This window comes from Vespa mandarinia, chromosome 9 (assembly GCF_050613455.1).
Source record: "Vespa mandarinia isolate Hongniang chromosome 9, ASM5061345v1, whole genome shotgun sequence".
Taxonomy (NCBI): domain Eukaryota; kingdom Metazoa; phylum Arthropoda; class Insecta; order Hymenoptera; family Vespidae; genus Vespa; species Vespa mandarinia.
Window position 1 is genome coordinate 451,302 of NC_140818.1, and position 15,164 is coordinate 466,465.

The 15,164-nt window shown below is 26.2% G+C and overlaps 1 protein-coding gene and 1 long non-coding RNA gene across 5 annotated transcripts; both read right to left on the reverse strand.

Annotated features, from left to right (window-relative positions):
- Positions 1-9,638: 9,638 nt before the first annotated feature.
- On the reverse strand, positions 9,639-12,208 carry LOC118446490 (uncharacterized). Of its 4 annotated transcripts, none has more exons than XR_004839604.2 (3): positions 11,692-12,208; positions 11,393-11,519; positions 9,639-11,321 (listed from the first exon to the last, which is right to left on the reverse strand). It is a non-coding gene; the product is annotated as an uncharacterized LOC118446490 (long non-coding RNA). The 4 variants fall into 4 exon arrangements; XR_004839605.2 differs by having other exon boundaries at positions 11,393-11,481; positions 11,692-12,207; XR_004839607.2 differs by having other exon boundaries at positions 9,639-10,654; positions 10,744-11,321; positions 11,393-12,190.
- A 2,387-nt stretch (positions 12,209-14,595) lies between these two features.
- LOC118446421 (histone H2A-like) lies at positions 14,596-15,115 on the reverse strand. The gene has a single exon (XM_035877072.2). The coding sequence runs from the start codon at positions 15,044-15,046 to the stop codon at positions 14,672-14,674; it is 375 nt and encodes a 124-aa protein (XP_035732965.1). The 5' UTR covers positions 15,047-15,115; the 3' UTR covers positions 14,596-14,671.
- Positions 15,116-15,164: the final 49 nt, after the last annotated feature.

Below are 15,164 nucleotides of genomic sequence, written 5' to 3' on the forward strand. Positions count from 1 at the left end.
ATCGTAATCATTTCGTTATGTTGCATATGAAATGGTACATTTCAAGTGTCATAACTTTAAAAATCGTACATCAATGAATATTTATTTTGCAATCGATGAGTAAGTACTCTGATTTAAAAATAAAACTTTGTACTCCCATAGGAATAATTTCTTGAAACTGTAAATTTCATCTACATTTGTTTTTTTTTTTTAATTAAAACAATACATAGATATAATAATAAAAAAAAACAATCGTCCCTAAAACAACAATCCTTAGAGAAATCTGAAAAAATAAAATCTCGAGATTATAAATTTCACTTAGGTTCAATCATTATTTTTTTATTAATAAAAACAATGTAATTGTAACAAAAAATAAATATTTTGAATTACTATCTATAAAACATAAATTTTGAAAATAATAAATTTCATTTTTAGTGCATCTTCTATTATTATAAAAACAATATAGATTTAATACGAAAAAAAACAATCCCTATAAAAAATATATTCTCGAAATCGTAAATCTCTTAGTAATAATTTTATTAACGAAACTTTATAATTAAAGTAAAAACAATGACATATGGTAATGATTATCTGTCATTTAGAAAAACAATTTAATTAATTTACACATATATATGGAAAATTTTAACTTTATTTAACTTGGTAATCCCACGAAATGAATAATTTCGATAATTTCACAAACAGAACTAATGAAATATTTTGAAAGATTATTATTACTATCTCTAACAACATCATTAATATTAATACGTATCGTTGTGCATGCGATTATTCGTTTCGCTTGTAATTCTCAAGCCAACGTAATGATTTTTTATTGGCCTTAGTGGGTGCCTTTTGCAAATAAAAAACATAAATCTTGCGTCGTTTATACACGTCGACAATCTCTCTCTCTCTATTTCTCTCCCTCTCTCTCTCTCTCTCTCTCTCTCTCTCCCTCTTTTTCTCTCTTTCTCTTTTTCATTTTTCCTCTTTTTCTGTCTCGCTTCGATTATTACATAATAATAGTTTTAATACATTTATAAACCATTTAAATATTAACTTTCTTTACCGAACTTTCGATATTCTGATATGCTGTCCCTAATTTTTGTATCAACTACCAATTCTCGACATATTTTTTTCTTCATAATAATAATGAAAAAAAAAAGAAAGAAAAAAGAAAAAATATCGATTATAATCTGTAATTTAGTTCACGTAAGCACGATTAACCAACCGATAATTTTCATAATTACAAACTGTTTTCATAATTTTTTCTGTTTTTTTTTTTTTTTTTTCCTGTAAACACCAAAAGGGCTGCTGAATCTCCTTTGAATTTTATCATCAAGTCATCGATTTCGTCACAAAACGTCCGTCGCCGTTTTGTCGAAGTGATCGTCCGTGACTCGACCGATATCTCTTGCTATATCGAAATTTTATATTTAAAAGTACTTCCTACGAAATTTTTGCTCCACCCACTCTCTTACAAGGTGACTTGCTCTACGTTCTTTTAATATCCACACTGACTTAGAAAAGGAAAGAAAAAGCCTCGCAAATTTTATCAGTTTGATCTGAAAGTTAGCGTCTATCGAATATCGATCGTCGTTCGAATCAAATCAAAGATCTTGACTACCGATTGACCAATCTCAATTAATATAAGTATTTTTTGACGTATTTTTTTATGTTAATATTGTTTCGAAAATATGTGGGCAATTTGAAAAAACTCATAACTTTCGTTTTTTTTCGTGTTTTTTCTTTTCTGTCATAGTTTCTTTTTTTAACATATAAATTTCATTCTTAAAGCAAAAAAAAACTACAGATCTTTCAATTTACCATATGTAAGATCTATCGTTTCTCATTATCGTTATCATTATAAAAATTAATGTATTTTTTTGGAACAGGTCCATTTTTTTCTCTTTGTTTAAATAATACAATTAACAGAACTTTTTTAAGTAGACTTGACAAATTGGTAACATCAAATTATCTACTTTCTAGATTATAACACAATTTTCGGTCCACCCTGTATAATTACTCTTGAAATCGGAAGGTAAAAGATATAGAGATATGTACAGACCGGTAAAACCGGCCATAAGCCGAGTAAATGAAAGAGATTGAATTTTCTCAGCTTGTGAGTCAACCACGACGGCTGTTATTGTAAAATATTTCTCTCTCTTTCTTTCTCTCTCTCTCTCTCTCTCTCCTTCTCTGTCTTTCTCTTCCTCTCTCTCTCTCTATCTCTCTCCTTCTCTGTCTTTCTCTTCCTCTCTCTCTCTATCTCTCTCCTTCTCTGTCTTTCTCTTCCTCTCTCTCTCTTTCTCTCCCTCTCTCTTTCTCCCCCCCCCTCTCTCTCTCGCTTCCCCTCTCTGTCTTTCTCTTCCTATGAATACACTACAAATAACCACGATAGGGGTCGAAAAGAAGAAATAAAAAGATAAATATAAGAAAAATTATGTGAACATTTAATCTTAAATTCAAGTAGCGTGACGCACTGTTTCCCAACAATCTCTCTCTCTCTCTCTCTCTCTCTCTCTCTCTCTCTCTCTCTCTCTCTCTCTCTCTCTCTCTCTCTCTCTCTCTCTCTCTCTTTCTCTTTTACAACGTGTTCGAGAAGACGATGTGTGACCTTATAATCTACAAGACCACCCTGGCAGATCGTTCGCACGTCGTCAAGGCAAAAGCAATCAAATTAGCCTTGTAAAACCTCTCAATGAAAATGTTTTTACATAATTAGAAATTATCTTCTTAATCATTATCATTCACTGTTCTTTCCTCTTTCTTTTCTAAGAAACAAATATTTTTAATTATAATGTTTTGAAACATAAATACTGATATATATATAGTATTATATATATAAAGTATTTTGTTAATTATATTTTAATAGATATTGTCATTTTATACGATTCGTTCGATCGATAGAATTTAAACACTAATAATAAAATCGTATATTAATAATAGTTTTCTATAAATATTTTATATCTATTAGATAAATGTTTTAATTTTATTGCATTTGATATCTAAAATTATATATATAAAATTTGATATGTAAAAATTTATATATTTAATAATCTAAAAAATATATCTTTATATCTGCAATAAGAATATATTCATAAAAAAAATATACAAAACGACAAAAAAAAATATATATTTACAAAAAACTATAAAAACAATAAATTTATCAATATTATTTATTTTTTATTTTATACATTTGCAATATATTTTTTTAATTATATTGCAGTATATATTGCAGCATATCTTTCAAAATATATATGTATAAAAAATTACTCTGTAATGAATATTGTACAAATATTTCTTTTTCTTTTTTCCTTTTTCATTTCATTACATAATAAACTCGTTATATAATTATTACAAAATATATATATACACAGAAAGAAAAATATATATTCTATATAATATCAAGTAAGACAATTGATTATTTATTAAAAATAGATCAGTGTTAACATCGAAAAGAATCGAAAAAAGACATATTATATAAATATGAAAGGAGAAATATAGACATCCGTGTTGTTGTTATTGAAAAGCGTTCACGTATAACGATAGATCTCATTTAGAAGCTTCCTTCTTCCAAGGGTAAGGAAAGGTATTCGATTTCTTGTTGTGCGCGTGCCTCGATCTATCAGCTATTTGCTAAGCAGCTTACCGACTTCATTGTTAAGATTGCTTGCATAAGAAACGATCGAGAGTATAGTACTATCACGGGTTCGTGCACACGAGGCATTTGGTCCCCTTTCGAAGCCTTTTATTCGAACTTCTTTCAATACATTCATACATTTAAATCTTTTCGATTTTCTCTCTCTCTCTTTCTCTCTCTATTAACCTTCTAAAATGTATTACAAAAATATTATTATCTGAAAATATTATTTTATTTAAATTGTATTCATTTCAATTCATTTCTATTTCATTTCACATTGAATAATAATGATAAAAAATAAAAATATATGAAATGTAATTTGTATTATAACTTATATAGATTAAATACATAATATATATTGAAATATATATTTATTAATTAATATATATTTATAAAATATATATTTAATCTTCAAATATATACAATGTAAAATATATTATATATATTTAATTTAAGAAAGTGTTAGAATTATATAGATTTTTTTCTTACAATATTTTATTTAGAGCCCATTTATTTCTGTTTCTTGAACATCGGATAACATAAAATACTAAAATATATGTATTTAATTTTTACGATAATTAGCACGTTTAATCCGACAAAATATTAGAATTATTTAAATTTTTCTTCGCGATATTTTCTTTCAAATATTTTCATCTCGATTTAAGCTTATATTCAAAAAGTACCATTCTTAATTTTTAAACATCGAATAAAATAAAACATTAGAAAACGAGATGTATACATAAATCCTTAATTGTACAAAAATTAAACATATTCATTGAATCATTTATAGTTTTTCAAATTCTTACATATCGTGTCAGGTTTATACTCAACGAGTAACATTCCTAATCTCTAAATATCAAATAATACGAAACATTAGAAATAAACACATATACCTATGTAAATTCTAATTGATACAATACCTAGCAGTTAGTTAATATAATAAAGTGCGAAAATAACTTAGATTTTCATTCGAGATAAACGAAATTCATAGATATACGTAAATGATCTATAACGCTAGATCGATAGATAGATCATCCGTTTACGTTACCGACAAAAGAGAACAATTTCCATTCGATTTAATGAGAATAATGGGAAAATAAAAGTATATGGAAGTAATATTTCATGATCGATAGATCCAATCGATCGATATCGAAGATCCTGCTATTTTCCATAGCTTTATATTATCTCTGCGCCAATTAACAACAATATATCTCGACAAAGAATAATAAATGCAACCGGAACCTGGGTTCTCGTTAAAAGGGCGAAGAGAAATAAAAAGGAAAGAAAGAGAAAGAGAGTGAGAGAGAAAAAGAGAGAGAGAGAGAGAGAGAGAGAGAGAGAGAGAATATCGATCGCACGTGGTACACAGAGTTGAGCAACCAATCGGATAATGTATTTCGTAATTCCTTTGGCGCAAGTTTTGCCTTATGTTAGGCATTGCATATGCACGACAATTCCCTGATTCACGCGTGTTTATGAAGGCGTAACGATAACGATAAATTACACTTTGATGTCTTTTGTACATATGTTCTATTATATTATCATCTTCCAATAGAATCTGCTTTAAAGTCATTAAATAAAAATGCCAATGGAAAATCAAATCAATTTAAGTACTAAGAATAAGAATCGTTTTTATTTTTCAAAAATATTTTATTAATGTTGTCGATGTTGAAGCAAGAATAAATAATTATAAAAAAAAAAAAAAAACAAAGAAAACGAAACAAGAATAAAATATTTTTTTTGCTATTTATATTTATATATATATGAATGTAAATATATATTCATCATATTTATTATTATTTTATATTATTTAATACATATAATTTAAAATATATTATTATATTTTATGTGAATATATTAGTTTTATATTATATATAATATTAGATATATTATTATACTTTATATAAATATATTATTATTATACTATATATAATATTAAATACACTATTACATTTTATATGTTGTATTTTATATTTTTATACAATATGTTATATTATTTTTAGATAACTATATAATTATATGAAAATATATAGTTGTAAATGATTTAGATAAATAGTTATATTTTATATATATAAATATAAAAATGGACGTTAATTATTTATTGCTATAATATGATAAAAAAAGATCGACTTTCATAAAAAAAAAGCAAATATTTGCATTTTTCTACGTCAATCAACCTTATCAGGTATCATTATAAAAAAGAAAAATCAATATTTCGTAATTATTTTTATTTGTCTTTTTAAATCGTACGATGGAATTTGAAGGTGACAAGAGATAGGACCAACGCCCACACGTTCCGAATAACGTTCCAGCTATCGATCATAACTCATAAAGCGCCAACGACACTGACGCAAGAGTTCCGCCTTTTTTTTCTACGAACAAATATTTCGAGTAGAGAATGAGATTGATATGAATCGCTTAGTGGCCTTACACCTTCCGTGAATACAAATGATTTATTTTAATTAACTTTATTTGATGATCAAGTTATCCTTAAGCTTACTAGATTTATATATAGCATAATGTTTTGAATGATTATATATATATGTACATCTATTTTTTATCGTCATATTATTAATTATATATAGATGTACGTATGTATGTATATATATATATATATATATATATATTTATTTATTTATTTATTTATTTATTTATTTACTTATTTATTATTAATTTTATTACAATATTATATATAATGAAATTTATTGATTAATAATATTTATTATAATAATAACATATATTAATCATAATAATAATAATAATAATAATAATAATAATAATATTAATAATATATAATATATAATATATATAATTATATGTATATAATTATAATAGTAATATATATTTAATATATATATATATGTATAAGTGCATTTATTTATTTAAAAATCTAAAAATCTATCAAAGAATAGTATGTTAGATAAAGATAACATTTTCATAGATAATATATATAATTATATGTATATAATTATAATAGTAATATATATTTAATATATATATATATGTATAAGTGCATTTATTTATTTAAAAATCTAAAAATCTATCAAAGAATAGTATGTTAGATAAAGATAACATTTTCATAGAAAAAATAATTATTTATACAAGTAAGGAAATATTAAAAATTACACTATAATTTCGTAAATAATATAAGGCATATTATCTGTTAAATGTCTTAAATGATTATAGCATACTATCTTAAATAATATGGTATACTATCATTAATTTAATTAAAAACCTAAGAAAACATCGCATGTTAGGTAAAAACAACACCGGACTCGATTTATTACGAGATCTATTATATTTTGATAACCGTAACCGAAAACAATCGTTAGGTAATGAACTTTACGCATCAGAATGTGTTCTTCGCTTTCTTAATTGGATCGTACATGATAACACATACAAAGATCCTAGCAAAGTATAAATAGAAACAAACAAAATATTTTCTTTTCTATATCTCCCTCCCTCTCCTCCTATCCCTCCCCATGTAATACTTTTAATATGATAATAATCATTTTTTCTTTCGTGTGGATCTTTTATATTCTTCTAAGTCCTTTTATCGAACGTTTGACACGTTTTCTTAGACAAAGACCACGCCCTCTTTATAATAGACTACCCTCGATCCGTTGACCACCTCGTGTGAGCGTATGTATGTACCAATAGGCGTGTATATATTTTTCCATACACGTGAATCCACGTTTCTTCCGCATTAATACCAAGGTTATCTTCGTCAACTTTGATGAATTGATAGCAATGAATAGATAATGATTATCGAATCAATTGTAAATTATTTTATTTTACAATACAATTTATTTGTCTAATCATTGTATTAAAAGTGATGTAAAATTATTTATATATTATTTATAAATTATTACATATTCATTATATATAATAATAATTATAACACTAACGAAGACAAAAATAAAAATATATAAATAACTTTATATATATAAATGTATTATATATTTTTATTGTAGATAATAATTGTTAAATAATTTCATCACTTATTGTAAATAAAAAATATAAAAAAATGTATTATCATATTTTATGCATAAGATTATTCTAAATATATAATCAAAGAAATCTAAAAAAAAAACGTTATCAATAATTTTTGTTTCTTATTTATAACGTCCATTAAACACATATATAATTGAACCTGATCTAGATCATTTGTAAATTCAAATGAATTTATAAGCTCCGTTAAGAAACTCGTAAGATAACGATTATGAAGATTGGTTTGATTAAAAGCAAAAGAATTAGAGTGCGTGACGGTATGAATAGAAAGGGGGAGAGAGAGAAAAAGACACGAATGTGCTAGCAGGTAACATTTCGTAGTAGAAACCGAGGTTTGCTATAACGATAAGAACAAACGCGCTCTTTTCATACAACTTAGCATTTCACTTCAGTTACCCTACTGTATTATGAAACTATATTGAAAATAGAATTACTTTTGATACTTAAAAAAAAAGGGAAAAGATAGAATAATTCTTTTCTAATAATACTAACGATCATTGAAAATGTGCTATTAACAAACATATTAGCAATTCACTATTGATAATTAATCACGCTATTTAAGAAATATCCATCCAATATTATATTTTCTTTTTATTTATAAATTTGTTTTTTTATTTTGTTGTGCTAAATAACCAAAATTCACTTGATTATTTCATTAATTTATTTTATATTATATTATTTTATAAAAAATAAGTGTATTATTAGTAAAAATTAATAATTAATTGTTAACCGATAACGCTATATAGAAAAAAAAATACCACGATTTATTCTTATTGTACGTGTTTATACATTTTCTTTTTGTTTACGTTACAATAATATCAAAGAGTCAAATTCGCTCTTTTATTATCATTTCTTTGTTTTTTTAAATATACATTATGATAAAATTATATAAACATTCTTCTGGTCGACAAATTGAACACCTAGTATACATCATCATTTATAAAATAATTTCTCGTCGTTGATAAAGCTAGGTCGTGTGAGGGGGGAGGAGGGTCAGGGAGAAAATGAAATAATAAATCAAGATAAAATATTCCAAAGAGACACAGAATGAGAAGGGGAGAAAGAGAGTGAGAGTGAGAGAGACAGAGATAGTTGATAGTTGTGGAAATAAGGAAAGAAATAGTAGCGGCACTTTAGGACCGAAGTGATAGCGGTTGGCCTTCGATCGCGGGGGAGTGTACATGTTGTATGTGTATCGCACATTAAATATACATATATCGGTGGCATTTACTCTTGCAAAAGCGTTCCGGGATTGACGTACATTAATTATAGCGGTTCGTTTCACACTGCCTGCCTGCTTGCTTGCTTGCTTGCTTGCTTGCCCAAGTTACTTACTTGCTGAAGTATACTCGTATATTGAGCACTCCGTTCTTCTTTCGTATTGATTCTATGAACACCTCATCTTTTACGAAAGTTGCATTACTATTATGTATTGTACACGAACCAGCACCTATCCTTACAAAATACAAAAGGATGGAAGAATGAAATGAAATGAACGATTTATGCATAAGGTGCTTCGCTCGATCTTCAGTTTTAAATCAATAGATTTTAACGTTCACTTCATTGCCTTTCGAAAGAGATATTTAAATGATTTCGTATTTACATGATGAATGATAATTTATTTTGACGATTAAAATTTAGTTGTTTTTGTCTATACTTACTTAAAAAATGTTACAACTTACGTAAATTTTAAATGGATATTAAATGAAATTGAATTTTTCATTGTAATTGTAAAGATTGCAAAACTATAGAATTGCAAAATAATATATTTTTTTATTTTTAATTTATTTTAAATTAAATTATGTATATATAAATTTAATTGAAGTTACTTATGACAGATTAAGAATAAGGTGACGATAAAACAACTATAAACAATTTAAAAAATAAACAATTTAGATATCTTGATTTATTAAATACAATTTAAGAAATAAATATATCTCAACATATTAAGTGCAATTTAAAAACTAAACAACTTATCTTGATTATAAAAATATATTCAAAGTTAATTTTTTATTAATATAAAAATTAATATAATTTTACTCATTTTTAACTAATAAAAGATCTTACGTTACTAATTATAACAGTATAATATTTATTCTATTATTTTGCAATGATCATCGTATTTTACCAATGTTTAATTTAAATTTAGACAGTTATAGACCGTATATGTATCTCTAATGCGCATCAATCGTATTATGCAAACACTCAAGAGAGAACAAAGTAGATAGTCCTGAATCGATGCTCAATAAATCTCCGACTCGAAGCGAGATGATCCGATTTCTTGCGCTTTATATAATCGACGTCTTTCTTTTTTAAAGTTGAAACTGTTAACTGTGTGTATATGTTTATATACAGATATCTTTTAAAAATATATACCTATGTTATGTAGTAAGAATTAAGAGATAATGAATATACTCATGTCAAACAGAATATATGCAGCTATATATTAAATTGAATTAAATTATAAAGATATGTCAACTAGCTTTTTAAAAGATCAATAACTTTATTGCTCAAATTCATTGATATTATTAATGATACTTTAAGCAGTTAATTGTGTTTAATGAATATACTCGTCATACGATAAAAAAAAAATTACTTTTTACTCTTTATATGACAATTTTTTTTTATAAATATTTTGAGACAACGAAATAAAAAACAAAGTAGAAGAAAAAGAAAAAGTTCACTTGAAAAATAACTGCACACAGTGTGAACAAGAAAATATTTACGAAGAAACTAATAGGATAAGCGTACACAAGTGGTCCTAGTACCAATTTTTGACACAGGACAAAATAGTCCATGCCACAGAATGAACTAGATTATCCTGTACTCTCCCTTATGAGTCACAACGCTGCATGATCCACCATTGATTCACGATATGAAAATTGCATTATATATGATAATTATGTATCAACTGATATTCAGAAGCACTTCATAATCATATTTTATTTTACATGAAATAATCACAATGATTTGAATAAAAAATCCAACCAATAACCCACACGGTTATTGACACGTTTATACATTAATCTGTGAAACCATTTATCCTTGATTCTATGAGTACATTAATATATTATTCTGTGAATACATTGATATCTATTTTGAGAATATGTTAATACCTTATTCTGTGAATCTATTAATCCACTATTCTATGAATATATTAATATATTATTTTGTGAATCTGTTAATTCATTATTCTGTACATCCATTAATTCAATATCCTGTGCATCAGTTAATTCATTATTTTGTCAATACATTAATCCATTATTCTCATAACTTATTTTATTTATTCATTAATTCATTATTTTGTGATTTTTCTGCATCACTAATAAACAATAACCATATTGATAATCATAAAAATTCATTTGTTTAACAAGTATAATATTCATACCATTACATATAGGATAAAATTCCATTTCTTTTCTCCAAATGCAATTAATAGCTGTTCCGTATATTATCGCTTTTAATAATATCGCTTTGTAGACGCATTATTTGTATGCTTCTTCTTTTGTTTTGTTCCACGCACCAAACATTTTGATAAATTAAATAGTACTCGCATGACTATTCCATCTGTAATTGTTCAACTACTCGTGTATACACTGCGATTTACTGCATTCGTTTACGTAAGTAGTAATTTTATTATTTGTCTTTCAAGCTGCGGTTTTTCTTGAAACTGTTTTCCACTTTTTACTCATTTCTATAAAATATATTATCAGTCGGTAATAACATAACTACTTTATCAGTCGGGATAAATAAGATTTAACTTACAGATACGGCATATAGGAGGTACGTATAAAACTTCAGCATCTAGATATTCCATCATTACCGCCAAATAAATTGACACTTCAGCTTCAATGCTTTAACCATAATTTCGTTTTTTTTTAATATTGAAATTCTTCAAAAATATAAATTTATAGAATTGTAACAAAAACACTTTGCGAAATATTTTTAAAATTTTTAGAATAAAATTATCAATTGTAGCAGAGTAAATAAATTTTTCATTATATTATCTTTGAATAAGTACAAATTTATTAATTCAATATTTTATGAATGCTAAAGAAATTTACCAATCAGAATCGACTATTCCCTTTTACATTTTTCGCTCTGAAAATTTTCATAAGGCTTGAAATTTATACGGTTTACGTCTTAAAAATCAATTATATGTCTTCCCGCATTTAAACTTGATATTTGAAATTTTATGAATGCACGTCACACTCAGTACAGATTTTGAGGTTATGTATCTTATTACATTTCGATTAAAATTATCAAGAGCATTGTGTTTTAATATAATATAAATATAATGGAAAAACGAAGATGTAACAGCACTTAACACTTAAGAACTATGTTTTCGCGTAATTTCTCCGATAATAACAGTGATTGGTCGAAGCTTATAGCTACACGATCGTATGTGATGGCGCTTAACATTATAACTTATGGTTTAAGTCTTACGTCGATGCATACGTCGAAGTCTTTAGTTCCCTGAATTTAAAATTGGTTACAATAACCGTAATCACTATATAACAGTCTGTACCAACGTTTCGTAACACATTGTTACCATGACAACGTTACCACGACGGATTTGACGTCGTTTGCTGCGATATATATTATAGGAGTGAATTGTTCAAAATATTTAAAAAATATTTCGTAAATTTTAAGAGTAAATTTATCAATTGTGGAATAAATAAATTTTTCATTATATAATATTTGTCAATATCAAATATCGCAATCTGATTGGCTCTCTATAAATACTGTACATATTGAGTTTTTTGACTGCTATTGTTATTGTCATAGCGGTTAAATCGAACAAGGCAATTAGTCGAAACCTTATTATTCTAAAAAACATAAATCCCCAGCTAACTTGTGGCTCTATTTTATAAGTTGTTTGCAATGTTATGTATGTGTATGATTTTAATAAAAAATGTGAATATGTATCTGACACGATAAGCTTGAACATAAATGTATAATATTCCTAACGAAGAACGTATATACTTTCCGTTTATATATTTTCATTTTTAATTTTATACTAATTGATATTCTATATGAATCTCTTTTTTTTATACGAATATTGTTCTATTATATATTGCAAATGTATAATCCGTATAGAAAAAAAAGGCGTACAAATATTATACATGAGTAAAGAACGTTGTTATTAAAATACGTGAATAAAAATTAAGAATTATTAAAAGGAAAGTTAAAATTTTTGTTTAAATAAAAAGATTCTATATGTTAATATAATAACTGATATTTTAGATGCTGCAAATGGCATGAAAAAAGATTGGAAAGATTTGGCTTTTTATTAAATCAAATAAAATAAGTTCATATAACACCAAATAAAAATTTTGTTAAATGTTTGTTAAATGTTTATTATATCTTCTGAATCCAGTTTTAAAAAGATTATATATTTTTATATGATCGCTGATATTTATTTTTGTGCATTTATTTTTGTTTTTTGTTATATTTATTCAATTATCATCACCGAACGTATGATATAAACCATTGCATCGTACATGAAAAATAGCATATACGTTGCACTTGAGACTATCAAGAATATTGTTTTAGGAAGTTTTTATTGCGATTATTCGCAATTTTCTTCATTTTTTTTCCATACACAATTATTTTATGAAAAAAATCGCGGAGACTCTGTTAGTGCAGAAATAGTAATCTTGAGAAACCTGAAGGTTTTTGTAGATTTTGAAAAACCTTCAAAAACTTCAGAAGGGGAAAATAATGCATTTCTTTGTTTCCTAAAAAATATTCTTTTCGTAGTTCCTTAGGTTTTAGTTGCTCTGCAATTAGAGTCTAAGTTTCCAAAACCTACACTTATCCTAATAATAATTGTATGAACCCTCATGAAAAGTAATATGAATTTGTATAGATTGATAGAATTGAACTTTAATAGAAGATTATGCAGAAAGTAATTTCCTAATGCTTTAATGAATGAGCAAATTAATACGATTAAAATTTTATAAGTTAAAAAAACTATATATAAATTAATGTGACTTGTTATTATTTCTATTTTGGCTACCGTATATATATATATGAGGGCTGTAAGATATCTGTTGTTTGTTAAGGATAATTTTTGTAGGGTGCAATTTTTAGGAATTTGTTCTGAAATCTTTGAAGGGATTTGATATGTATTTGAACAGCGATTGCTCAGATTTATGAGGCATATTAACAGAAAAGGTTTTACACAAGCTTTGTAGAGATATAATTTGAATTGAATTTTTAGAGAGTTATTTCTGTTAATTAAAGAAGGTATAGGGTTTTGAATATTCCTTGAAATTTGTTGATTCTTAATCATATTTCATAATGTAATATGAAATCTTCAGATAAATCTTCTGTCGATCTAGATACCTGAATATTACATTTGAAGTGATCATGGGATGTGTGTTGTCTACGGAGATGTTTGAGGAGTTAGCTATTATCTTTTTTATTAATTAGGCTGTTTCAGTCTTGTCTATATTCAATTTAAATTTCCAAAGGTCTAAATATTATTTTATGTCAATTAAACGTTCATTGATGTTTTTGATGACGTTATACAAATCTAATAATATGAGGTAGATGATTGTATCGTATGCATATAAGACCAAATTAGTTTTAGAATATATAAGGAAGTAATTTATAAATATGTTGAATAAGATAGAAACTGGATGAAACCTTGATCTCAATTAAGTTTGGCATTATTTTAAATGTAATTCTACCTACCTAGCCTTAATTACAAAGTTTCTGTAGTTAAAGTAGCTTTTTTATAATGTTGACTGTGTGTTGCGAAATTTTAGTTCGGTAGTTCATGGGAATGATCTGTGTGTCAAACAACATCAGTAATTTTAAGTGAAGTATTTAATACCATTAATTTCATAAAATTTCGTTAAAAAAGAAATTGAAAACAATTCTACATATAAAAAATAAAATTCGTATGTATTTAGAAGATATACTTTTGTTTATACAAAATTATTAGTAACGTAATAGAAACGAGATAATTCCTTAAGAAAAAACCAATCTGGTGGCCCTAAAAAGGACCGTTGTTTTTTCTTCATAGATTTTTAATTATGCTTTCTTTTCTGTCTTCTTTGGGAGCAGAACAGCTTGTATGTTTGGCAAAACACCACCCTGAGCAATAGTCACGCCAGATAAGAGTTTATTCAATTCTTCGTCATTTCGAATTGCTAATTGCAAATGTCTTGGAATAATTCTTGTTTTTTTGTTATCGCGAGCTGCATTTCCGGCCAATTCCAGAACTTCAGCAGCTAGATATTCCATCACTGCTGCCAAGTAAACTGGCGCTCCAGCTCCAACGCGTTCGGCATAATTACCTTTCCTTAAAAGCCGATGGATACGGCCAACTGGAAATTGTAATCCAGCTCTATTCGATCGTGACTTTACCTTTCCCTTCACTTTACCACCTTTTCCACGTCCAGACATATTTAAGTTCTTCGAAAGAGAAATATTTTAATTTATAAAATCGTAACACAAAGAAATCCTTCAAGTTCTGTTTCAGAAATGATGCTTAACCGAATCATATGTATTTATATAAGTCTTC